Source organism: Megascapheus bottae, chromosome 2, assembly GCF_031878675.1.
Source record: "Megascapheus bottae isolate mThoBot1 chromosome 2, mThoBot2.hap1, whole genome shotgun sequence".
NCBI classification, from domain to species: Eukaryota; Metazoa; Chordata; class Mammalia; order Rodentia; family Geomyidae; genus Megascapheus; species Megascapheus bottae.
Genome location: NC_143510.1, coordinates 27,490,557 through 27,518,147, shown reverse-complemented (window position 1 = coordinate 27,518,147; position 27,591 = coordinate 27,490,557). Strand labels below are relative to the sequence as shown.

General features: G+C 40.9%; 1 protein-coding gene across 13 annotated transcripts in view; it reads right to left on the bottom strand.

The window, feature by feature from the left end:
• The window catches only part of Pxk (PX domain containing serine/threonine kinase like), a 73,534-nt gene that overhangs the window by 3,126 nt on the left and 42,817 nt on the right, over positions 1-27,591 (bottom strand). For 3 of the 13 annotated variants that reach the window (XM_090323072.1, XM_090322978.1, XM_090323001.1), the window contains exons 6-17: positions 27,105-27,178; positions 26,507-26,581; positions 24,653-24,757; positions 24,027-24,128; positions 21,576-21,737; positions 21,073-21,190; positions 19,881-19,959; positions 17,223-17,271; positions 13,139-13,216; positions 12,797-12,883; positions 12,252-12,321; positions 7,951-8,013 (exon numbers count right to left, since the gene is read on the bottom strand). In XM_090323072.1, the coding sequence (XP_090179198.1) occupies positions 7,951-8,013; positions 12,252-12,321; positions 12,797-12,883; positions 13,139-13,216; positions 17,223-17,271; positions 19,881-19,959; positions 21,073-21,190; positions 21,576-21,737; positions 24,027-24,128; positions 24,653-24,757; positions 26,507-26,581; positions 27,105-27,178 (1,062 nt within the window). Of the gene's footprint in view, positions 1-2,229; positions 2,263-7,950; positions 8,014-9,993; positions 10,141-12,251; positions 12,322-12,796; positions 12,884-13,138; positions 13,217-17,222; positions 17,272-19,880; positions 19,960-21,072; positions 21,191-21,575; positions 21,738-24,026; positions 24,129-24,652; positions 24,758-26,506; positions 26,582-27,104; positions 27,179-27,591 lie in introns of those variants that run through there. The other 10 variants (XM_090323009.1, XM_090323017.1, XM_090323027.1 and 7 more) reach the window with 7 other exon arrangements.

The following is a 27,591-nucleotide window of genomic DNA, read 5'->3' as shown; positions in this document are numbered from 1 at the left end:
GATCTACTCAGTAACTAAGTTTAATTGTGTTCTATGCTGGGATGAAATGTGGAAAGCTGTTTTGGCTTTATGTCACAAGGTTATACGGATTAAAAAGGCCTTTTAACCTGAAGTGACTTAAGGTGAGAAGGAAGATGTAATGGAAACAGTCCTAAGGGGTCTTTTGAAGTGACGACCTGTGAAATGCCAGGAGGAGGGAGCCCTCTGTTGGAGCTTTTGGAACTCAGACTCTTGATAACCACACTGGGTGGCTGACAGGAGGGACCTCTGCTCCCCTCCCCCAGGGAACAACCAATGTCCACTGGCCATGCACTCTCATCAGCATATGGATGCTGAGGACTGTATGGAAGGAGAGCTTCTTGTTCAAGAAGGGACCTGATAGGCCATTTGGCCTACTTTTTCTCGTTAGGTCTGAGAAAACTATGGTGGGTGTTGAAATGTACAATAGGGCTAGGGAGGCCTAGGAACCAGAAGGCCAAAACGGGATGAGATAGGAATACATGCTAAGGACTCAGTCCCTAAGTACAACCCTATCCCTTGTTTTCAGCCTTTGGGATTTTTTTTTTTTTTGCCAGTCCTGGGCTTGAGCTCAGGGCCTGAGCACTGCCCTTGGACTTTCTCAAGGCTAGAGCTCTACCACTTGAGCCTCAGCACCATTTCTGGCTTTTTTCTATATATGTGGTACCAAGGAATCAAACCTGGGTCTTCGTGCATGGTAGGCAAGCAAGCACTCTACCACTAGGCCAAACTCCCAGCCCAGGATTTTTTTTTTTAATATGGTCCAGAGTTTCCTTTAAAAATCCATTAGGGCTTAATAAGATAAGACATAATAAAAACAATGGCAAGGAGTAGGAGGAAGAGACTAGTTCTTTGGCCTGTGACAAACCTTGCAGTTATGTAGGACAAGCCCACATAACTAGATCCATAGGCATATGACATCACATACAGCCTGACATAAGATGTGAAAGCTCCTCCCACCAAAAGGTCTACCAAAACAGGTAAAAATGGACAGATTTATGTTAGTGATAGGATATGGGATATTCTAAAACAACTTAACTGCAATTATAACCAGGCCAGAGCTTATTAATCCTATCTCATGTTCTCCTGGACAAAAATACTAAAATCAACTAATCTACCCTCCCCAGAATCTCCTTCACAAAACCTAATGGAAACCTGACAATCAAGTAAAAGCCTTGAGAGAGAGCACAGATTGGGGCAGCAAAAAGGGAAGCTAGGTCGAGAGCGGCATGCCAGGCAGAATACATTCTCCTCTATGAGTTACCAGTTCTATTAAATATTTATCTATAGTACTGGGGTTTGAACTTGGGGCCTTGTAAATGTTAAAGAGGAGCCATATTCCTGATTTTTTTTTTTTTTTTGGCCTGGAGTTGGCTTCAGACCAAGATCCTCATACCTTTGGCCTGCCACATAACTAGGACTATAGGCACATAACACCATATCTGGCTAGTTGGTTGAGATGGGATCTTTGCTACCTACCCACCCTCATCTGACCTCCTATCCTACCCCTATTAACCTCAAATCTCCGTTCTTCTAATCTCTGCCTTCCAGGTGGCTGAGAATACAGGCATGAACCACCACACCTAGCTCTCAGGCCAATTTTAGCAGTGAGGAATCTACGAGTCTCTGGGTCAGGGTAGGAAGCCACTGATCAGAGCACACCTACCCATTCCTTGTAGGAGAATGAAGAGCAGTGATCCCCAAATATGGTATCCCTCAGCTCTTGGGAACCACCTTTTCTTTGGCTTGAGGCTATACTTATCAACTCCAGAATTATTAATGATGCCTTAAAAAAGAACTTTCTCTGTGTAATCAGTTATAAAAGCCAGTGGTGCAGCTCTTCTTGTAGTCAAGAACTCAACTACCTACATACCTTTGTCTCTTCATTAGGTTAACTATGAACAAACATTTTTGTAGCAACAGAACTTTGAGAGTCATGGTGTACAAAATCAAAATACACCAAAATACCATGCTCAAAACTAAAAACAATGAAAAATGAAAGTATTTGAAGGTCATGATAGAAATGAAATGAATGCAGATGAAGTCACTTGCTCTTTAAAGATGCTGTATTTCAGTTTAATGTTCCAATAAGAAAATAGTGTCAAATCTGCTTTCCCAAGCACATCACCTCTGACAGGTGCTTCAGGTCCTGTTTCACACAGAGAAACAGAGCATCTTTAAACCCAGAGAAATTAGCAAAGCTTACTTTACCGAAAATTCACGTTCAAAATGGCGCATGCTCTACTGAAAACAGCAAAGAGAAAAAGAGAAAGGGGACACAGTTGTTATTCAGATTCAAGTGGTATTTAATCACATAATAACACAGTAAAACATTAGTCTGAAGCACATGCTCATTATTCACACTACAAAACTAAAATATGCTTAACCATTAAATGGCCTGGTTTTTAAACACCTGTTTTTTAGGACATCACAAATGTACTAGTCACTTTCCTTCTTCATACTATTTCTTCGGGCAAGGAAGTGATATTTTTATTTATTATCACAACAGCGACTTCAAAAGAACCATGGAGGTGTTTTTTCCCTTGAAGAGCAGAACAGTACCAGGAGCATATTTCCTTCTATTGCAATCCCTTTCTCCCCCCGCACACAGCATCTTCTACTGCCCAAAACAGAAACTTATCTATTCAAACTTAGAAGAAGCAAAAGCATAAAAGGGTCTACTGAGGAGCTCCTCCAGGGCACGTAGCTACCAAGCAGGCCACCCTCCCCCAGGGCACAATGAAGTAAGACAGAATTTAAGGTCATTTACAAAGAAAAAAAGTAAGGAAAATTTTAAGTCTTCTTTCAAACGGAGAAGATTCCAAGTTGAAAGTGAAGGGTTTAGTAAGGACAGATAGCTGTGGTTTTTTGTTGGTTTGCTTGTTTTCAGATAGTTCTTAAGGAAAAACTGCCCCAAGGCCAAGAAGAAAGTTCCTTCCCCTGGGAAGGGGCCTGGAATTGAGGTAGGGCAGTTGGCTGGGCAGGCAGGCCACCAACAGGAAGCTCTAGAAGAGACAAAGGACTCTGGGACAGCCTTTCTCGCCTCTTGTGGCACCTTGTGTGTGGAGGTAGGGGATGCAGGAGGATCACATCACAGTGGGAGTGGTGGAGGACTTCCTGTCAGGCTCAGGAATGGAGGAGGAAGGTTAAGAGTAAGTGGGCTCAAGAGGTGGCTACTTCAGGCAAGCAGAGAGCAGAGCCAAAGCACTCCAATCAGCACATGGGATAGATGTAGCTTTTGAGAAAAACGACAAGCTTTAAGGGCTTTAGACATAACCACATACTAACAGAATCAATTTTGAGCCTGCAATGGGTTTCAGACTTTGGCCAGGCAAATTCTGCAAACTCCAACATTCCAAAGAAACATATCTGTTTTGATGCCTTCAGTATCATATGCCCCCCCCCGACCCCCAGTATTGACTTTTAACTTCGTAGTCTTAACCTCAATCAATCTCTCTGTCCTTGAGGTAGTGTTGTCTCTTCCAGCTATCCAGACTGAAAACTTCCCTTTCTCTCCACTCACTCTTACACAAGTGTTTTCTAGAACTGATCTCTCTCCTCAAATGACTGCTTAAAAAACTGTAAGTAGGAGCCATGCACGGGTGGCTCATGCCTGTAATCCTAGCTACTCAGGAGGCTGAAATCTGAGCATCGTGGTTCAAAGCCAGACCAGGCACAAAAGTCTGTGAGACTCTTATCTCCAATTAACCACCAGAAAACCAGAAGTGGCTTTTGTGGCTCAAGTGGTTGAGCGCTAGCGTTGAGCTGAAGAGTTCAAGGACAATGTCCAGGCCGAGTTCAAGCCCCACAACAGAAAAAAAAAAAAAAGAAAAGAAAAAAAAGCTACAATCACAATCAGGGCTACAATCCACTGGTGACTGGGTCTTCATAGCTTATACACAAATAGTATTCCACTGCTTGTGAAGCCCTACCATCAACACTATCCATCTAACAAAGAGCAAGGGCCTTTTCAAAGAACTCTTAAAGGATAACAATTGCTTGTCTAAGGTGACAGTGAGTATGTACTGCTAGGACACAGAGTAGGATTTCTAATTCTGTATTCAGGGTTCTTTTCACATGGACAGAGCTGGGTTTTACTGCTCAGGCCTTCAAGCCCAGCCTGATAAAAGCAGGCATTTCATGATGACTAAATGGACAATGACAGCACCAAGTTCATATCCAGGCTGTAGAAACTCCTCCTATTTGTGTGACCATGGTCAAATTCTCTTACACCTAAGAGGTCAACCTCTCTGAAGTTGTTTCTGCCTATGTAAAAGAAAGCTAAACTGGAATCTACTCTCAGTGGATAGGAAGGTACTCATGAGGATGAAATGAAATACTTACAACAGTACCTGGTATAAAAGGTGTTGGATGTAAATCATCTAGACAACAACAGTTTAGGGCCTCCTGCTTATTTACCTTCCAAAAAGCAATTCCTCTGAAAATCTGTTTTTAAAATCAAACTAGCAAGCAACAGGACTATATGCACTCAAAGTTGGGTAGGAGTGAATATTTGTATGTATACAAACTGGGACCTTTTAAACCACTCAGCTCTATGAAGGAGGAGTATAATAAACATTGCTTGGTGACATTTACTGGAAATAAGCCTGGATAAAGAACTTTAAAGTTCTTGAAAGAATGACCTTCCTGAGGCAGGAAATAACCTTTCATAGAAAAGAGTTAAGAATGTTCTCATTACAAATATACATACACATACACACACACACACACAAACCCACTAGGTTCTTAGAGCATTGAAGAATGTCAACCCTGACTTGGGGAAATCAAATTTGCAGCACCCTTGAATAAATGACATTACTCCCTCATTTGGTGAGAATCCCCAAAAGGCCCTAAGAGAGCTGTTGCAGAGAGACAAGACAAGATCCCTATTGCTGGAAAGGGCTCATAAAGATAAGCCCCTTCACTTAGGAACATCTACCACTTCTGCCTTATCCTAGAAGCAACAGTAAGACCACCATTACCCACCCCAAATTACTTCACACTGAAAGTACCGGGACATGGTTCTCACTATATGCTGCTCTTTTCCCTTTACAGAGGAGGTAACCCCATTCATTCTTCTGTGGGACCTGGCTTGTTCAAGGTCTGGAGAACTAATTGTGAACTATGGGGCTCACTGAGAAGACAAGCACTGTGATTATCCTCATTTACAAATGGCAAAGATGAAGCACAGAGAGCTTAGGTGCCCTGTCCAAGATCCCTAAACAGTGAGCAGTAATCCAAAACTTGGGTTTCCACATCCCTGGTGTACTTCTCCTGAGTTCCAAGTTGAATTGTGATTATGACATTTACGTCCCATGGGAATTCTTCTAATTTAATACATGAAAATATGAGCTTCATTTCTGCAAACTACTTTTTATCATACAACTGGAAGGCACCATACTTTATGCAAAACCATAAAGTGGGTCTACAAGTACATACATTTGAATAAATATGATTCTAGCCACAGGATGAATGGCATGCAGAAATGTAGGAAGAAAGACCTTCTGCCACAAGTAGGAGCCAGTCTAAACAGGGCTGACCAGCCAAAAGCTGCCACCACAGGCCTGTGTTTACTCAGAAGAGGCCTTGAAGGCAAAGCAAGCCTATGCAAATGCTCCAGTGAGGGTCTGTGGAGCATCTCCCATTGGTATAGTTACCCCATGACATTCCTACATTCATTCCGTTATCTCTGATGCTTCGCATAGAACAAAGCTCAAAATGTTGCTGATCAGATGGACTAGTTTTTCAAGTGCAGATCCTTTAACTCCACTGTAGAGAAAAAATGTTACTAGCATTTTTTCTACGAAGATAATATTTGCCTGAACTATGTCATTTTGGTGCTCTTTAGGTGCTGAAAAGGTAGGGCTCTGTCAGTCATCTCTGTAATCCCTGGCAAGCCACAGACTTCTAGTTAGTGTACCCTGAGAACATCATGTGTAAATAAACTCACTGCTTGCTTAGGGTGCTACATTAAAAAATGAGATAGATGTCTTATAAGAAATGGCCAGCAGAGGTCAGAACACAGTCTTTGGGAATGATTTTGTCAACATTAAAGAAAAGAAAGAACTATCTGCTAGGAATTTCTTATAAAACTGACAAAACTGTCCCCATGAATCAGGTAATACGCTGTGCAAAACCAGCCCTGACCCCAGAACATTCTGCAGTAAGCCACAAGTAACCACTCTTAGCCAGCTAGAAAGCCCCACTAGAAGAAGTGAGAAATTCACAGTAGTCCTCCTGTATTCATTTCTTGTTTTCTCAGGAGGGTCAACTAGAAGATTTGGAGAGTTAATAATCTTGGTGGAAGCCAGGCATCAGTGGCTCATACCTGTAAGGAACTCAGGAGACTGAGATCCAAGGATCACAGTTCAAAGCCAGACTGTCAGGAAAGTCTGTGAGACTCTTTATCTCCAATTAACCATCTAAAAACCAGAAGTGGATATTTGACTCCAAGTGAAAGAGCGCTAGCCTTGAGCAAAAAAGCTCAGGGACAGTGCCCAGGCCCCAAGTTCAAACCACATGACCAACAACAACAACAAAAAAAAAAAAAAAAAAAAAAAAAAAAAAGAAGAGGAGAGGGAGGGAGGGAGGGAGAGAGGAGGGAAGGAGGGAGAAAGAGAGAGAAGAAAGGAGAGAGGGAAGGAAGGGACGCAGGGAAGGAGAGAGGGGGGGGAGAGAGAGAGAGAGAGAGAGAGAGAGAGAGAGAGAGAGAGAGAGAGAATATTTTGGTGACTCCCAGACAACACCACAAACTTTAAAGATAAGGTATTGTCAATTCACATACTAATCTATCTAATTACTCTCCTTTCAAATTGTGGCAAGAACTCTTCCAAGAACAGCTGATAAATTATAAATTCTGAGTGGCAGGACTAGTTCTTCAGATAACTAGAACATGTGGTTCACAGAAGTAGTAAAGGGAGACATACTGCCCTGGAGTTTTTAAGAAATTTGCAAAATAAGCCAAGCATTGGTGGTTCACTTATAATCCTAGCTATTTAGGAGGCTAAGATCTGGGGATTAAAGGTTGAAGCCAGCTGGGGTAGGAAAGTCCATGAGACTTGTATCTCCAATTGACCACCAGAATACTGGAAGTAGAGCTATGGCTCAAAATGGTAGAGCACTAGCCTTGAATAAAAAAGCTCAGAGACAGTGTCTAGGCTCTGAGTTCAAGCCCAGTGGTAAATAGAAAAGAAAGAAAGGAAGAGAAAGAGTGGGGGGGAGGAAGGAAAGAAAGAAGCGAGAAAGAGGGGAGGCAGAAAGATGTAATGAAAAACACAAAGAATGGAAGAAAGAAATTCACAAAATGGGTAGGAGAGATATTAGTTCAAATAGAAAATAAGGAAGTAAAGACAGCATTATAAAAGTACAGTATTCTATAGAACTTGGAGATTATTTGTAAGCTCTCCCCATGACAATCCTTAAAAAATATTTGAAACAATACTCACAGTATTTCACTGATTCACAAAGGTGAAACAAAAGCTAATAGTAGAATATATTCCTATAATTAAATACATCCAGAGCAGAATAGAGAAGCTATTATAATGTAGCAGTGTTACACTCTGCTCTTAGGCATCTTGCAAGTTCTGCTCTTAGACAAAACCCACATTATGGGTGGAATCTCTAAGGAGAAAGTTCCCTGGTCCTGACCTAAGGAGTTCCTACATGAATGAAGTTTTTCAGCAAAAAGAGCAAGCTTGAGTCAGAGGATGGCTAAAGGCCCTGAAACGAGTCCATCCTCATGAACCCCAAGCCTGGAAATGCAGTCCCTCAACTCTCCTACATTACAGGTAAGGCGCACTTCTCATCGTCTACCAGAGTAGGCTGGTACTATCCAACCCTAGCAATGCTTGGACTAAAGCAGAAGAGGAAGAGCCGAGTTCTTTCTGTTGGTAGAGAGAGGAGGGTACAGTGACACCTTATCCCATTACTAACCTGCTGTAGAGGGTGGAGTCGGAGATGATGGGGATGTGAGAGGTGAACTGGCCCCAGATCCTGCTAAGATAAAACACACAGAAACACTCATGGAAATCAAAGACATGCATTTGAAAATTGGCATGAGCACACATCCAATTTTCCATTGGTCTAGAACGTGGGCCTATGTGGGACAACGTGACAAAGGATAGAAAATTCAGAGACTGTACTTGAGTCCTCAGACTTCTACAGGCTGACTGACCAATTTGTATAACTAGTGACTTAAGCAGGGGCTAAGGTAGCATCCCTTCCTAACTCAACCCCGTCCCTTCCAGGATAATGACAGATGTTAATGGTCATAGCAGTATAGGGGACAGCAAAATGCACAACATACTGTTGGGAAAGTAAGAGCTCTTGGCAGCATCCATCCATTCAAAATGCATGCATGCATGGTGTATGTTTATTTACTTATTTATTTAATGACTGACCTTGAACTCATGATCCTTCTGCTACAGCATCTCAAGTGAGGGGATTATCAGAAGGAATCATCACATTTGGCTTGTTAGGTATGTACTTATGGGCATATTGTATGTATGTTTGGAGACAAGGTCTCATTAAATAAATAATCCAAGATAACCTTAAACTCACTATGTAGACTCAAACTCTTGCTCTTCCTGCTTCAGCCTCCAGGTGCTGCATTGTACGTGTGCACCATGACACATGGCTTCACTTCCTATACAAGTTCCATCCCATCAGCAAGGCCCGGGTTTCCCGGGCCTTTTCTTACATCATATACACTTACTTAAAACAATGTAAAAATCCCATACAGTTTCTGCTGCTTACTGATCCTGGTAACCTCGTTATCTTTTAAATATTCCTCTAAGTTCTTAGCATCTCTCGATAGCTCAAAAATCACTAGAAAATATCCTCTAGCCTCACAAGCCAGTAGCCCAGACAAAGGATCCTACATAAACTTCTTCTATGGAGACAGAAGGCCCTTTGCATGTGTGGAGGTCCTTAGCCAGAGCTTTCTCATGCAGTGCTGCCTAGGCTGACAGGCATTCCTCTTCCCCACAAAGGGAAGACTGCTGTCGCCCACCACTGAGAAGCTACCAATAGCTATTCCAGTTAGGCCTAAAGCTATCACTCTACTCACAACCCAGAGGACATCCAGTGCCTTATGGACACCAGGCACATTGGAAAATGTCCTAATTAAACTACACCACCAACAATCACCACCACCACTACCCCCAACTTACTACCTTTTTGTTGTTATTGTTGTTGGTTGTGGGGCTTGAACCCTGGATTGGCTTTGAACCACAATCCTCAGTTCTCAGTCTCCTGAGTAGCTATGATTACATGCACAAGACACCAGCACCTGGCTCTTGCTATCTTTACGTGTGTGTACACTGGCCCTAGGGCTTATGGGGCCTAAGCACTACCCCTGAGCTTTTCTGTCCAAGGCTAGTGTTCTATCATTTGGGCTACAGTTCCCTCTGAATTACCAGAATTTTTGTAATTAATTGGAAATAATCTCACCGACTTTCTTGCTCAGGCTGGCTTTGAACCAAGATAATCAGATCTGAACCTCCTGAGTATCTAGGATTATAGGTGTGAGATAACCAGTGCCTGGCTTTGAGTTACTACCTTCCTATTCTAGTAATATTCCCTAATATCCCTCTAAAATATGTTTTACTGAAAAAATGAGGTAAAACTCAATGCTATCTTTATGCTTTGTACTACTAATAGATTTTAATGAGAAGACTGAGTGTGTGACTCCAGTAGGATTTTGTAAACAATCTGTACATCCCAACCACCACAACTAACACTATAAGTAGCTTTTCTAAACTAATCTAGGGCATGACGGTATTTGAATTTTCGGTGTCCCTTAGGGCTGCATGTGGCACAGAGCTCTATAGGATGGCAGGGCCTCTGGAAGGTGGAGAGCATAGGCCTAGGCCTTTTCTGCTTTATCAAGAACTGGACAGAATGACTGCCAGAGAGACATGACATGAATCTCAGCCTCCTGATGACAATGACTACACAATGACTAGATCACATCCATTCCATAAGCATGAATAAAATAGACTTCTAACTGATATTACCCGCCAGCCACAACAGCTTCCATCCCAGGGCCTGCCTTGGTCCCCATGGGACCGTCCTCCTTTCTTCACTCCATAGCTCTACCGCAGCCCATCTCCAGCCTGGACTCTGCAGTGGTACCAACATGAACCTTACCCTCTTCTGGAGTCTATAGGGGGTTTTTTGTTTTTTCCCCATTTCCAGCTCTACCCTACTACTTGCATTCTCTAGCTAGGGCTAATCCAGCCTGCAGGAATTTCTGAAGTGTTTCCTGCCACAAGCTAACTTTACTCAAGACAATGAGGCATGACCTGTCAACACTCGTAATTTTTTGCTACCACTATTTCATATCACTGTGCAGACTTTATTTATTATTTATTATTATTATTTTTTTTTTGCCAGTCCTGGGCTTGTGCTCAGGGTCTGAGCACTGTCCTTGGACTTTCTCAAGGCTAGCACTCTACCACTTGAGCCTCAGCACCACTTCCGGCTTTTTTCTATGTATGTGGTACCGAGGAATCGAACCCGGGTCTTTGTGCATACCAGGCAAGCACTCTACCACTAGGCCAAACTTCCAGCCCTGCGCAGACTTTTTATTTGCTCAGACCGTTCTCAAGTTCTGGGGGCCCAAGACATCTCATCTCAGTCCTGTAGAGTAGCTGAAACTACAGATCCATTACACTTGATCCTTCTACTTTTAACCCCCTCTGCCTTTTCACCTGCCCTTCCCAACTTCTTTCTCCAGAAAGCTTCCTCTACACTTGGCACTTTCAGTGGGGCTTTGCATGTAATATGTGTTTAAGTTGGTACTAAAGCTTGAAGTCAGAACCTTGTATTCTCCCTTGGGTTTTAAGCTCAAGATTGATGCTCTACCTCTTGAATCACACCTCTACTTCCAGCTTTTTGCTGGTTAATTGGACAAAAGACTCTGTTGGATTTGTCAAGCTAAGCTGGCTTTAAACTGCCATCCTCAGATCTCAGCCTCCTGAGTAGCTAGGATTACAGTTGTGAGCCACTGGCACTTGACAACAGTGGGGCTCTTAATGTTAATCCTTTGTATTTATCAATTTCTTCCTCTCTACAAGGTCCTCTCTCCTCAAAGTATAGTCAGCTAGCCCTCAGCACTCCTATTCTTCTGTTCCCATGGCCTCATGGCTTATTCTCCTGCCTGGATTAATTAAACCTTCCATTCTCTGTGTCTAATTTTACTTCATAGATTCATAAACTAAAAGAAAGAGAAGGTCCTCAGGGTCATCCAGTGTGGCCCAGATGTCAAAAGACGGATACATTTAAGACCCAACGCTGGCAGGGCCAAGGAAAGAGTCAGCTAGAAGTGGCAGTGAAGACTGACAACTCAGGAGAGGATTTTTTTTTTTGTCAGTCGTGAGACTTGAGCTCAGGGACAGTGCCCAAGGCCCAGAGCTCAAGTCTCAGCCTGGGTGCTGTCCCTGAGCATTTCAGCTCAAGGTTACCAACTTACCCCTTGAGCCACAGCACCACTTCCAGTTTTTTGGTAGTTAAATGGAGATGAGTCTCATGGACCTTAGTGCCCAGGCTGGCTTTGAACCGAGATCCTCAGATCTCAGCCTCCTGAGTAGCTAGGATTGCAGGCATAGGCTGTCACACTTGGCTAAAGCATTTTGTACTTAAAAAAAAATTAATAATTGTTTCAATTATTAGCTCTATAAAAAGGTTACAATTCCTTAAGTGAGGTTATGGGTATAATATATTTGATCAATGGCACCCCCTCTGTACCACTGTGACCTTTTGGAGTGCTGCTTTCTGCCATCTCCACACACCACTGAGCCCTTCATCCTCCCCCACCGTGTGAGTTCTATAACAGAAGGCAAGACTGGGAATCATTTCAATTTATCATACTCTCCTGGGGGGGGGGGGGAAGAAACCAAGAGGCCTTGTATTTTTCAATCAGGTGGCTTTTCTCCTGTGGTGGATGTCCCTGTGTCTTTGGTTGATTGACTCTACTCATCAGTGAGAAGGCAAAACTACCTAACAATCTCAAAAGTCAATCATGGGGGCTGAAAGAGTGGCTTCAACATTTGCATCCTGAACCTTTCACTGCTGTCATAATCCCTCACTAGGAACAGAGTTCTTTTGGTCTCTGCATTCATCATTACCCTGCCAAATCTCTTCCCACCAGAACCCAAAACCTGCAGACCAAGTACCAACTATTAACCCCAACCTCTGGATCTCGGGCCCCACTACCACATATAACTGGTTACCTGAATTATTGGAGTTGTTATACTTTGCTGAATGTTCTTCACTATTTTCAATAGCAGATCGTTTAGACTTCTTTAAAATTAAAGGGGGAGGGGAGAAGAAAAGAATAAGCACTCTGAAGCTGAGAATTAGAACAATTTTCCCCCCAGTTAAACTAGCTACAGACAACATCATATTTGGACCCTTAACATAATACAGTGAAGAAGCCACAAACCAAAACTAAAAAGGGAAATAAAACCAGGAATGCTGACTCGATATTCTCAGGCCAATCATTTTTTCCAATTATATTATACCATAATGATCCCAGAAAGCCAGAAAACTATATGGTCCATTGCTCTGCTGATACTGTGTGGCTTTTTAAAAAGTCACACTCCAGAAAAAAACACACTCCAAGCATCTGGAAATACTTTTAGCTTTCAAGAAGATATAGCACCAAATCTATAATTAAATGTGGAGCATTAGCTTATAACTGTTTCCACAGACAGTAAAGAAATTCATGGAGAGTTCATAAGAACCATCAGAGAGAAGTTAGGGACACTTGGCTTACCTTTCGAGCTAAAATCTTTCTCTTTTTTCTTTCTTCCTCAGACCCATGGTGTGATTGTGCTCTTGTCAGTCTTCGATGCTGATGAATCTTTAAGAGACCATAATTTCCCATAAATATAAGCAAATCTAACATAAAGTAACTTCCTAATGAAAATCTTCTCCAGTATTCAGCTCTACGTCATAGCATATAACCTAGAACCAAGTTGAGAGCATTTACTAAAAATGTATGGGGTGGGAAAAGTCAATCACAGGGGCTAGAGGTGTAGCCCAAATGATAAAGCATCTGCCTACCAAGCATCAGGCCCTGCGTTCAAAACTGAATACTGAACTATTATTGATTTACCTGTTTCTGTTCTTCAATTAGTCTCTTTTCTATACATTCTTTGGCAGTTCTCAATGCTTCTTTTAACTTTGTGGGAATCTGAAAGTAGAAAAGAATTTGGTCTACTCCAGGAAATAAATGGAAATTCTAAGTCCCGAAAACGTGGATGAGCAGCCAGATACAGGGGCAGATGTCCTCTGAAATCAAACCACTTAAATGTTCACTATGATCCTAACCCAGCTACACTTACTGTTCTAGCATTCTGAATAATGAACACAAAGGAAAACAGTGTTGCAGATCTTACATGTCTTGATTTCCTAATTTATTACACAGCTACGGTAGTTAAAACATGTGTTAGGGGCTGTGAGTGTGGCCTAGTGGTAAAGTGCTTGCCTAGTATTGCACAAAGCCCTGGGTTTCATTCCTTGGTATCACATATACAGAAAAAGCTGGAAGTGATACTATAGCTTGAGTGGTAGGGGCGCTAGCCTGGAGCAAAAGGACAGTACCCAGCTTGAGTTCAAGTGGCTGGATCAATAAAACAAACAAAAATTACAGTGTTATTGATACAATGAGAGATACCCAGACTAATGAAACAGAACACAGAGCCAAAAAATATATGGTCAAAAGATCTTTGACACAGGTGTAAAGAATCCACAATGCAAAAAAGCATAGTCTCTTCAATAAGTAATATTGGTAACATTGGATATTCACTTGCAAAGGAATATAAAATATGAATGAGAAATATGAATATAGTAACAAAATTGAATCCAAGCTTGGATACAGTTCAAGTGACAAGGTACTTGCGTAACAAGACAAACAAAGCCCTGAGTTGAAACCCCAGTATGGTTAAAAATTATAATATCAAAATGGGTTCAAGGGGTTGGGAGTTTGGCCTAGTGGTAGAGTGCTTGCCTAGCATGCACAAAGACCCAGGTTCGATTCCTCAGTACCACATACATAGAAAAAAGAATGGGTTCAAAAACTTAAGACCAAAAAAAAAACAGAAACAAAAAATAATAAAGACCAAAATGTAAGACCTAAAACTAAAATTCTTAGTATAACACAGGAGAAAGGCTTCATAATATCATATGTGTCAATATGTGTGTGTGTGTGTGTGTGTGTGTCAGTCCTGGGGCTTGAACTCAGGGCCTGGGTACTATCCATGAGCTTTTTTGCTCTATCACTTGAGCCACAGCTCTAGTTCTTTTTTCTGGTTAACTGGAGATGTTGTCTCCCAAACTTTTCTGCCTGGGTTAGTTTTGAACAATAATCTTCTATGTCTCAGCTTTCAAGCCATGAGGAGTCCAGATTTGGAAAACACACATCAGATCATGTTAAACTGCCTTAATTTTATTTATTTATTTATTTTTGTGTGCCAATTTTTGGGCTTGAACTTAGGGCCTGGATACTGTCGCTGAGGATTTGGGCTCAAAGTTTATACTCTACCATCGAAGCTCTGCTTCAGCTTGTTTGATAGTTAGCTGGAAATAAGAGTCCCACGGGCTTTCCTGCCCAGGCTGGCTTCAAACTGCAAGCCTCAGATCTCAGCCTCCTGAGTAGCTAGATTATAAGCATGAATCACAATATGCAGCTTGTCTTTATTATTCTTTTAAAAATTTAAATTAGTCTTGAATAGTTAACGTAGTTACTTAGCTCAAAACCCAAAATGTGCCAGATATGGTGGTTACCTGGAATTTGCAGGATTTATAGTTCAAGATCAACCATAGTCAAAAAGTTAATGTGATATCCTCCCTGATATCTCAACAGAAAAATGAGCTTGATCGTATGTGCCTGTGACCTCAGCCATGTGGGAAGGGTACACAAGAGTTTCCTGGTCCATGCCAGCCGGCGTGTAACCGAAGGCCCTGGCTTCAGGGAGAGTAAAGCAAGCAAGGCTTGAGGCATATTCAAGTGGTATAGTCTAGCAAGTGTGAGCCCCTGAATTCAACTCCCAGTACCACACAAAAGAAGTATAAAAAGAAAAACAAATACACACAAAGTCTCCTGACTCATTTCTCTTCATGGTGGTAACCAATACCACTAGTATCCTATGTATCTTTCCAGAGAGTCAGTGTGCATATAAGAAATTAAAGGGCTGGGAGCACAGCCTAGTGGGAGAGTGCTTGCCTAGCATGCACAAAGCCCTGGATTCAATTCCTTGGTACCACACACACAGAAAAAGGGAGATGTGGAGCTGTGGCTCAGCAGGTAGAGTGCTATCCTTGAGCAAAAAGTGCCCAGGCGCTGAGTTCAAGCCCCAGGACTGGCAAAAAATAAAGTAAAATAAAAAAATAAAATTCTACTGTTTTTGCTATAATAAAACCATATTGGCTTCCCCCTTTGGCTTAGGGGAAGAGCCAGGTCAAATAAATCCATGAATCCCCAGCACTGGAATGTCAAGTCTTGAAGGGCATATATTTATTGGCAAGCTAACTGAATACATTTCCTAAGAAATTTCAGTGAAGAAATAAATTTTTTAAGATTTCCTCTATCTCAGATCCAAAGCAGTTATTGCCAGAGTCTCTAAAACTGGTGAATTAGACAGATACATTCTCTCTCACTTGTATTCTTCTCAGCCCTCTCCACCTTTGTTTCTTCTTTAGTTTGTTGTTTCCTACCTTTTCAACATCTGAACTTCAAAATGGGAAGAGAATTATCTTTTACACGGCCAGCACTGACTTCACAATGGTTAGTAGCCCTGAGCCAGGAGCTGATGAAGACCATTTGATCAAACATCTGATCAATAACAACACACTGCGTGACTGGACACACAACTATTTTACATTTAGTTAAGTGGAGACTCAAAACAAAGTTCTAGCTCCAAGTGGCTCTCAACCTGCCCTGGAATGTACAGAGACATTTTTCCATGCCATAGTGAGGAAGGGTGAAGGGACTACAGGAGGTCAGGGCTGTTAAATCATACCCTGTAGTGCAGAAGCAAAATATTAGACGGCCCCAAAATGTCAAATGCCATAATTAACAAGCTCTGCTGCAGATAATGAAGAGCAAAGCAAGGCATCACTTTGGTTTTTCAGTAGCAAAGCACATGTTCTTCCCATGACATAATGCCATTGCTCCTCACAGGGCTTTTTTCCAGACTTTTCTTCTGACACAGACCTATGGCTAACATACTGTATTTGATATCCTATTTATTATTATTATTATTTTGTTGTTGTTGGTTGTGGGGCTTTCAACTCTGGGCCTGGGCACTGTCCCTGAGTGTTTCAAGGTACTGCCCTACCCATTGAGCCACAGCACCACTTCCAGTTTTCCAACAGTTAATTGGAATTAAGAGTCTCAAAGAAAAAAAAAAAAAAAAAGAGTCTCAAAGACTTTAGTGCCCAGGTTGGCTTTGAACTGCAATCCTCAGATCTCAGCCTCCTGAGTAGCTAGGATTATAGGTGTGAGCCATCATGCCCAGCTAATGATATCCTATTTTTTTAACCTTAGCTTAAATCATGGCAATTTTCCATTATAACCATGTCTTTATATATTTCATTTTTATTAGAAATAATTTTTTGCCAGTCCTGGGCCTTGAATTCAGGAACTGAATACTGTCCTTGGGCTTTCTCAAGGTTAGAACTCTACCACTTGAGCCACTTCCAGCTTTTCTATGTATGTGCTACCAAGGAATCAAACCCGAATCTTCATGCATATTAGGCAAGCACTCTACCAGTAGGCCAAACTTCCAGGCCCTAGAAATAATTTTTTAATTTTTAAATTTTGGTCCCTGATTGTAGAATATATTGTTTCTAGGTTTTCACTACTGTTTCACTAGTGTTTTATTCATTTAGTTATTTTTAACTAAAAAAAGTTAAGCAAACTTTAAATGTCACAAACAAAATGGCATTAGCCAGGCACTAGTGGCTCATACCTGTAATCCTAGCTACTCAGGAGGCTGAGATCTGATGATCATGGTTCAAAGCCAGCCCAGGCACAAAAGTCCATGAGGCTCTTATCTCCAATTAACCTCCAGAAAACTGGAAGTGGCCCTGTGGCTCAAGTAGTAAAGTACTAGCACTGAGCTGAAGAGCTCAGGGACAGCGCCCAGGCCCAGAGTTCAAGCCCTACAACCAACCAAAAAAAAAAGGTATTGCTTTACCTTAAACTGTGGCTTTTCTGAAGTCCTTAGTAAAACATCACTGAATAATCTGTAAAGAAAAGAAACAAAACACTTCCTTAAGTCAGCTGCACTGCCAGAATAGGTCAATATAGACTGAAAAACTACTAGCCACTGAGGCTTCCCTTTTTCCACCATATCTACCATTCTACGTCTGCCAACAAAGATCCCCACCTATGGTACACAGATGCTACCAAAGGCCTGGGCAAGCTCAGTGCTGGGGGTTATTTCCCCACCATGGGGGACTATAATACTTGAAAATACAAAGTATTCTTAAAATTTTTATTTTATTTTATTTTTGGCCAATCCTAAGGCTTGAACTCAGGGCCTGAGTACTGTCTTTGGGCTTTCTCAAGGCTAGAGCTCTACCACTTGAGACACAGCATCACTTCTGGCCTTTTCTATGTATGTGGTACTGAGGAATCAAACCCGGGTCTTCGTTCATGCTAGGCAAGCACTCTACCACTAGGCCATGCTCCCAGCCTGTACCAAGTGGGGTTTTTTTTTGCCAGTCTTGAGCTTGAGTTCAGGGCTTGAGCACTGTCCTTGGACTTTCTCAAGGCTAGAGCTCTATGACTTGAGCCTCAGCACCACTTCCGGCTTTTTGCTATGTATGTGGGGTACTGAAGAATCAAACATGGGTCTTCGTACATGCTAGGCAAGCACTCTACCACTAGGCCAAACTCCCGGCCCTGTACAAAGTATTTTTGAAATACCAATTTACAAAAAATATTATAGTATTTTTTTTTTTTTTGCCAGTCCTGGGCTTGAGCTCAGGGCCTGAGCACTGTCCTTGGACTTTCTCAAGGCTAGAGCTCTACAACTTGAGCCTCAGCACCACTTCTGGCTTTTTTCTATGTATGTGGTACCGAGGAATCGAACCCGGGTCTTCATGCATGCTAGGCAAGCACTTTAACCACTAGGCCAAACTCCCGGCCCATATTATAGTATTTTTAACCAAATAATTGTTTTCTCTAATTTTGGCCTTAAAAGATAACAAAATTTATTCTAGAACTCCAAAGGAAAATGTCCAAGTAATAAGTGGAATAAGTGGAAAATAAATGTCTTCATTAGAATATAAAAGAAAAATTAATTTCTTCCCAGGGCATATCATGTTTCATTTTCAAAAATAGCAGCTTCTAGAGTGTGTCAGTTCTTCAAAGGTATATCATTACAAACAGAAATATGACCAATCCCAAACTACTTTAGCAACAATGGTTGCATAAATAGTATACCAGTGGTTGTACACTGTTTTGTTTTGTTTTTGTCAGTTGTGGGGCTCTAATTCTACAGCTACAGCTCCTTTTCCCTATGCACTATTCTCTACTTTGATAAAGATTAAGAAATTCAGAAATGACAGACTCTCCTTTCGCCTAGAGTCCTGGCCACAGAGATATGAGATTTTAGTTGAGTATAGGTCACACCTCCCCCAGGGCTATTCATAAGGCTAAAAGCCCACAGAAAGAGTTAAAAAAAAGGACCTAAGAAAAACATATTTGAATTTACATTAGAACTGGAAGATGAGGAGAAAAATCAAAAAGCTTTGAAGAAGGGATTGCAAGTATAAACTCAACTAAACTACTCTGTACATAGATTGTACAAGTGCAATTTGTTTCGAAAGTCTGTGTAAGCATTCTTGTTTTCCAAACTGGATCCACCAATCCATAAGTCCATTGTTATTCATGGCTGTTGGCTTGGAGGCAGTGTTCTAGTGCCCATGGAATATTATTATGTCACATCTCCATCCATGGGGTGTGCGCTAGTAACTTCTGTTCATTAGTCTCCCTGGGGAATGGAGCAGCAAATGGCCTACAGCAGGCCCTCTCTAAACACTTGAGGCAAGAATGGACAAGGAACCTGGAGTTACCTATGTCCTGACTTCAAGCTGTTCTATGCCTTGTTTGCAGCTATTACTGTTTCCCGAGTGTATCTGTTACACAGCAAGCTGGGACGCACAAAGTGCCAAATCCTAGAAATTACTCCCAGAGGTTAGGAAATTTGCGCAAGGTCTCCCAGGCAATGGGGATGCTGGGATCCACTCACAGGTCTGTCTGACTCCTCAAGTTCTCAGTGCCTCTCCAGGAAAGAACAGAAAATGTACCTGAAGTAAGGCCCCCATACACCATAGAACCTATCTTAGTTGTTGAAAGAATTCCCTGACAGTACAAAACCACTAGCAAAGGGCCTGGTACATGCTAGAGGTTTATAAACATTATCCAGGGAGGAAATGAGCAAAGAAAGGAATAAGAACCCTGAAGCACACTGAGTCCTCTTCCTCAAGGGCAGAGCCACTAGAGCTCTGAGACCTGTGAATTATTCACAGCTAACAGCAGGCACCAGGAGGGCCCTCATTCCCTTCATGCTTCCTAAGGTGTGAGCTCCACATGTACACACATGCACACTCATACAAAGCTGACAACAGAGGAGAGACACACAGGAAAAAAGCACGGATGTTCAAGGAAAGGTATCAGACTAACACCAGAGGTCACATGGACAGGGTCATGGTATCGCACTGCAAGTGACCATTGGCAAACAGTTCACTTAAACATTGCATCTTCTCTCTGGCACAGGCCCTGGGGCATAGCCGTCCATGTTCAACACAGTTTTCAAGACTACGACCAAAGCAAATGATTGACTTACGGCATCTGTAAGAGCCGGGAGACGGTAGGCATGCCATTTTTACAGGCTTCACAAGACAGCGTAGACTCCAACACGGCCACTTGAAATGAACAGATACACATTTTAGTTCCACAGAACACATTGGCAGATTACTTGGTGATGAAAAGTTTGATACCACTTTGCAGCAACTGTCTGCAGGCTGAGCAGGACAGTGTCAAAACTCTTCACATACAGGCAGATGGCAGATGTGGGGGAAGGGAGAATGTTGGCACATTGGTGTTACCAGTGACTCAAAAGAAATGCCTCAAAAACCACATGGTGACAGAGAACTGAGTAATCTCAAAGGTAATTCGAGGAAAGATTTAAGACATCATTCACAAAATTGTTCTCTTAAACAAGAGAAGCTATCACTACAAAGGCAAAAATTCTGAACTTAAAAGACATTTTGTTGATTGCCTGATATCATCTAACACCTTAGGTAATTAAAAACAAGTGAGGGGGAGATGCTTTTACCCACATGTCAGTGTGGAATTTCGGCTCCTCAAACTCTGTATAAAGCTGAGTCTGGATCTCTTGAACTGCCTCCTTTGGCACAGTTAACACTTTGGTGGTGTGCTGACTTGAATATATTCCAAGTAAAGTGGTCATGGCTCACCCTATCCTCCTCCCTTGGTTCCAATGGTGAGACCTATGTGGCTGAGAAGATGGGGGCTCTGTGTAGTCTGTACTAATTCCTATGCCTCTCTGTTACTTCCCACTTGGTCTCTGGCTTTCCTCAGCATCACGAGACAAAGCTGGGGATCTCTGGATGTCACTTGAGAGTCTGCATACTGGCTGGGCCTGTTGGGTTCTTACCTACGAGACTTCTAGCTATGGCTCTTGTGTTCCTTTCAAGTCCCACTTCAACTTTGCTAAGACTCCTGACACCTGCCAGGTCTTTAACACTGGCTACAAACTGCCTGGACCTCCCTTCTGCTTCTAATTAAGGTTGATGTGGGCCACATTTCACTTTATAGCCTATTTCCAGAATTACAATACATTTTCCAAAAACTCCCCAGTTTCAGACAGTTCAACAATGGACAAGCCATCTGCACTTTCACTGAAGGGTATTTCTGGCTGTGAAGGATGGCAATTTCTTCTGGTTCTTTCTTTGGTCCTGGTCCCTCGACTCTGAAAGGAGGGCCCAGAACACCCTACTAAACCCATTACTGACCCACTGCCATGGATGGTGCAGGAGGAAAGGAATCCACAGGCACTGAGTCTGGTGGTCTCCCATATGTCATTTCATATAGTAAATGGCCAAAGCAATGAACATCCACACTTTCCAATGTCTGTAGAAAAAAAAAAAGAGAACCCTGCTATGTATTCTACGGTTTGTTTTTGTGATCCTCACTATTCCCACCCATGGCTTTCATTGATAAACAAGGTCTATGAGTAGCCCCACCCCCAATTCAACTCCAAAATTGTGAGCAGAAGTTCACAATGCTTGTGATTCTACCCCTGATGGTTTTCTACTCAGTGATTCTATTCTCTTTCTTATCCCACCCATTATTTCAACTTAGCCTCCTGAGGATTCAGCAAAGACCTATGGGAGAAATGCAATGAGTGTACCTTTCACTGCTTAGTGCACATGGGCCTAGGTAGACCATGGGTCTTGCCATGAGGATAATTTACATCTAAACACGAGTCTACTGCCACATTACTTGAACAGCTTACATTGATCTTCCTGAATTGTGTGAAGTAGGATCGGTAGTAAGAAGGAAGGCCCAATAAGGAATTCTCAAGGTCTAGCAGCCGGCAAGTGTCCCCATCGAGCATCACATTGGAAGCATGAAGATGTCCATAAGGGAATCCTTTGTCATGTAGAAACTTAAGGACCTATTTACAAATATACACAAGTTACACTTCCCCCATAACTCATTCAAATATAAGGTATGTTGAACTTGGTTATTTAAAAAAAATTTCAGCTAGGTATAAAGTCTGGTGGTGAACTGTGTGCTCATCATATAGGAGGTCTAATTCTAAGTCCTTTTCCTTTAAGTTAATGTATTTTAACACCAAATTAAGCTGATTACTAAGGAGACAGCTGATAAAAAAAATGTCACTCTGTCATTTCCTTTGGAAAAGGGAGTGATGTTAAATATTTCCTGACTGTGAAACTGTCAGATGTAATATCGTTTCCTTTTTTAAAAAAATAAAGAATAGAGAAGCAGCTATGAAAACAGCTTTGATACCTTCAATGTGATTCCTATACATCAGTTTTCTTGATTCTCTTACATTGACAAATAAAACTATCAGATCAATGCTTCTGCCAGTTACTCAGGTAAGGACACTGAGTAGAAAACATTCCTACCATAAAAGAAATGCAAATCAAAACATCCCTAAGATTCCATACCTCAATCCAGTTAGAATGGCCAGGATCAAGAAATCTAATAACAACAGATGCTGGAGGGGTTGTGGCCAAGAGGGATCACTACTACACTGTTGGTGGGAGTGCAAACTCATTCAGCCACTATGGAAAGCAGTATGGCAGATCCTCAAATGACTAAACATAGAGCTCCCCTATAACCTAGCAATTCCACTACTTGGCATTTACCCAATCGTCCAGAAACAAGGACATACTAAATCTACTAGCACAACAACATTCATTGCAGCACTATTTACCATAGCAAAGATATGGAACCAACCCAGATGCCTTTCAGTTGATGAGTGGATCAACAAGATGTGGTATTTATACACAATGGAATTACATGCTGCTGTCAGAAAGAACAATATTGCCCCATTTGTAAGGAAATGGAAAGACTTAGAAAAAATCCTATTAAGTAAGCCAGACTCAAAGGAACATAGGCTCAATGGTTTCCCTCATTTGTCATAATCAGTAGAAACCTTGGGCTCTCATAGCAGATTTACAATAGAGCAAAACCTAGATACATAAGGCCATATAGTATGATGCTAAATGAAAGGACCTCCAGGATATAGAAACAAAAGCCATATAATGAGTGATTGTTGTCCTTAATGTACTATGTTATCTCTCATCTCTTTTGCTGTCCCTTGGTTATCTCATATTGTTACAGTATCTCACTTTTGTTATCTGATATATTGTATATAAGCATATTTGATTACTTGAAATCAGATAGGGAAGTGAGGGAAACAAGATGAGGGGCAGGGGTGGGGGGAGGGAAATGGGGACCAAGACATGAGAAAGGGTATCAATGTATGTGAAGTAATGTACCTTCTATCTATAAAAAATATATTGAAAAAAAAGAAAACATCCCTAGCCTAATCTCTGTTCAGAACATATGCAGTTGTTTATTAATGGAAACATCTAACATGCTATCACAAAAAGAAGGAAATTTTTCAACTGTCATTTAAGTAAACAGTGGCTTACCCAGTAATAGAGATGCCTCAATAGAGCCTGCAAAGTCCTGTGTCAGAACTGTTACAGGCAAGATAACACAGAAGTTGGCATCCAAGTAGTAAAGTTTTTAAAAATTAGACATCTGGGGCTGGGAATGTGGCTTAGTGATAGAGTTCTTGCCTACCATGCAAGAAGCCCTGGGTTCGATTTCTCAGTACCACATAAACAGAAAAGGCCAGAAGTGGAAGAATGCTACCCTTGAACATAGGCTCCGGAATACAGCCCAGACCCTGAGTTCAAGCCCCACAACTGGCAACAAATAAGTTAATTAATTAATTAACTAATACATAAATAAATAAGCAAATATCAAATTCTAATAGGTAAAGCTTTTGGAATTTTAAAGATCTACACTACTGCCACCTTCATCTCTAACATTGGTTTGCTGGGACAAAATATAACAATACTATCAATTTACAAGTAATCAGATAATGTTAGTAATTTTGATGTCTTTACCCTAAGAAATATGTGGTTCTGGATGAAATTCTAGTGTAACTTAAAAATTACTTCTGCTGAGTGCGGTGGCTCATGCCTGTAATCCTAGCTACTCAGGAGGCTGAGATCTGAAGATCACAGTTCAAAGCCAGCCTGGACACTAAAGACCATGATACTCATCTCCAATTAACCACCAGAAAACCGGAAGTGGGGCTATGACTCAAGAGGGCAGTAGCCTTGAGCTGAAGAGCTCAGGGACAATGCCTAGGCCTAGAGTTCAATCTCACAACTGACAGATATAAAAAATTACTTCTTACTTCTAATATTTGTCGTCCATACGTTTTTATCTGCTGGAGTTCAAGTCCCTGAATCTTCTTAGGGTTGCAGTACTTCTTTAGGAATGGGTCCTTTGGTTTTGACTTTGGAAAGAAAGAAAACAACAACAAAGAATATATAAGAAAGCAGCAGGGAACTTAGATCTGCATCCAAACTTCCTGAAAAAGCAATGCTCCCCAGAAACAGAGATCACAATCTGAAGTTGACAGAAAGAAGCAGACTTAAATATATGAAAAAAGAAAGAAAGAAAGAAAGAAAGAAAGAAAGAAAGAAGCAGACTTGGGTTCCATCCCTTCTGAGATGATGATCCTGGTCTGACATTAGCAGTCCTCAAGTGTTAAAGACTGTTAGAATTCTTTAGGACTTTAAAATTCTAAGTTCAAAACAGAAACTTTATAGCTAACCCAAGAGATCAGCCTGTAATGTAATGGATATATTCATCTAATGTTCCCTGTTCTCTTGTGTTAAGAAAGGAATCATTTTTAACCAAACAGAAATGCTAACATAAAACCCACTGGGCCTAGTTTTATGGAACCTTAGGTATCACATGTCTATAAGTTCTAAAGGAATTTGAGAATTTCATGACCATAACTTGTACCGTAATTACCTTGTAGATTAGATCCTTCAAAGTTCCTTTCTCATTAAACATCCTAATTAGCAATGCTGAGGATTCATTAGCTGTGGCAAAAGTAACTCGATAGATGTAAGGGTGCTGTCAAAACAAGAGAGAAATTTGTATTAATTTGCATCAGCATCTAGATTGTTTTAGGTTCAGGATCTCAAAAGTCTAGTGACAGAAGGAAGTAGTTAAATGACAAGGTAAGTTCTACACCCAAAAGGATCTGCTTTGGTATGGCATTCTCAATATTCTGGCAAAACTGTAGTAAAAGAGAGCAAAAGACTGTTTTGGGAATAATGGTTTTAATCATCTGTCTCTGTGACCTGAAAAAGAATACAACCAGCTCCCAGAACAGTCAGGTGGAAGACCAGGATAAATGTGTCTTTGCCCACAGCTTTGACTGGTAGGCTATATGGATGTCTAGGTACCAATCTTGGGAGCACAACAGCTGGGAAACAAACAAGAATAGTATAATAGTTATCTTTTGGCATCTCAGCCCTTTTCCAGAGCAGCTATCACAAACCTCCTAATCCTTCTACAGAAGTCTGCAATACGACAAGTCCCAGTGTTCTCCACAGATGGGGACACTGATGTCAACCAAGGAGGACAGAGAAGGTAATTTACTGACAGAAAGGAAAGTTCTCATATATCTCAGAGGAATGGGGGGAAAAAGCTCTTAAAATGATAAATGTATATATTTTCAAAAGATTAACAAAATGCTTGGCACTGGTAGCTCATATCTATAATCCTAAGTACTCAGTAGGCTAAGATCTCAGGATCATAATTCAAATCCAGCCTGGGTAGTTTAAAAGTCCATAAGACTCCATCACTAATCAATCAGCAAAAAAAGGTGGACTGAAGACATGGCTCAAATGGTAATATGTTAGCTGTGAGCAAAAATACCGAGGAAAACGTAGAGCAAGAGAAAAGTACAAGCTCCAAGTTCAAGCCTTGTGTGTGTGTGGAGGGTGCACTCATAAAGTAACAACTGAAAAATTTGGTTCCTATTTCTAGGTAGTTAGGATTATAAGTGAGGGTTTTTTTTTAATCTGTATGTCCAGACTTTTCTACAATTAATATGTACTTATATTTGCTATCTTGTTTTTAAAAAGCACATTCACAAAAAGAAATTTACATGTGGGTCATGACAACATGTATCATTCAAACTCAAGGTGATAGTATTTTTCTTAAACATACATTCCTTGAAGACTTGTGTCTGCTATCTTGACAGGAGACTTTATCTTTAAACTTGAATTTACCAACCCACATCAGTGTAATGGTGCTCAGTCCATGAATAACTCATTCCAGAGTCCTACATCCTTGTACTCCATTTCCCAGACAAATTAGTCATTATCACTCTTTCCAGTTAAGGCTGTGGATTAGAACTGGGAGACTGGGAGTTAGCATAAATAATGCATGCTTTGCTACTTAGCCTGTGGAAGTAGTAATGCTGACAGTAAAATAGTTATTTTGGTTTTCTTCCACCTAAATTGACTAATAGTAGCTCTGTCTTTACAGGCTAGAAATAAATCTTTGAGTTCCACTGATAGAAGCATGCTCACCAAGAACAAGAGGCTCTGAAAAGGATCTGCCTTCCTATTCTGACATTTACTTAAATTACCACATTTCATTGGCTGAACAGATGCCATGACTGCCATTTTTAAATGGCTTTTGATCTATGGAGTAGCCATCCACAGTTTCAGTCTGGAATCCACTGAATCTCTCCATTCTCTTGTACCTACAGGATATAAATACAGCTCTTCTATCCATGTTGACCTTTAAGATAACACTGTGAGTCTGTCTGTGGTCAGTACTAGGAATAACAGAAGGATTTGTACTCACCAAACAAGAAGGGAGAAGTTTGATTAGACACTGAAAATCTCTATCTGACAAGTACTTGTCTGGACCAAGATCAGCCTGAAAACACAGAAGAAAAAATCAGAATACTGCCTTGGTTCAAAAGAAAAACTCCTCAGAAATTTTCCCTTTAATTTTGTTTGTTTGTATGACTGCAAAAAGATGTCAACCATACTAAACCAAGTCTTTCTGGAGAAGTAGTGTATAAAATATCTATTAGGACTGAACTGTGACCTCTTCTAATTCCATGGACCCAAATGTATGACTTCCCAAAGTAAAAGAAACAAAGCTCAACTATTTTCTCGAGAAAATAAAACTGACAGCCCTAAAGAGATGCCAGAGAACTCTTGTGGCTCCTATTTCTTCTCAAATGTTTACTAATTGACCAAGTATTATTACATCTACACAACCCAAATACATAGCAATATGAGTTAGAACGACTCTCCTTTGTGATGGACTTAGAAAGTCCTTACATCATCTTTTAATAGCACAATACAATCTTGTTATTCTCTTGTCAAATCCACTTTCATAAATTGATCTAAATTTCCTGAAATAAAACTGAAGCAAAAGAATCTGAGCTTACCCAGCTTAACACTAGCCGTTCCTTTGGCTGATTTTTAATCTTCATCAAGAAATATTTCTTCCTTATCCTCCAACCTACCGCAAATGCAGAAATATATTTATAGCTGCATATTTTTACAATTGAATAATTACCAAAATTAAGTTCAGTGATATTAGCTGCAGATATGTAGACTAGTAAAACCACTTGGTAATCTTCACATGAAAGGCTATTTTTAAAATAAATAAATAAATCACTTCATGAACATTAGGAAAACAGTACTTCAACTGAGATTTATTGAAAAAAAATAGAAGAATAAATGCTAGTTTGGAAAAATACCAACATCTTATTTTCTGATGAGCTGTTAACTAAAATTGATTAAGTAGTAAAAGCCAGGGATATTGTTCTCCAGTAGTAGGGAAGCAAAAAGAAACAAACTCAAAATTAAAGAGCTTTCTTGGGATTATGTATCAGCAGATGGGACTAAGAATCTAGTGCTGTGACTCATCTT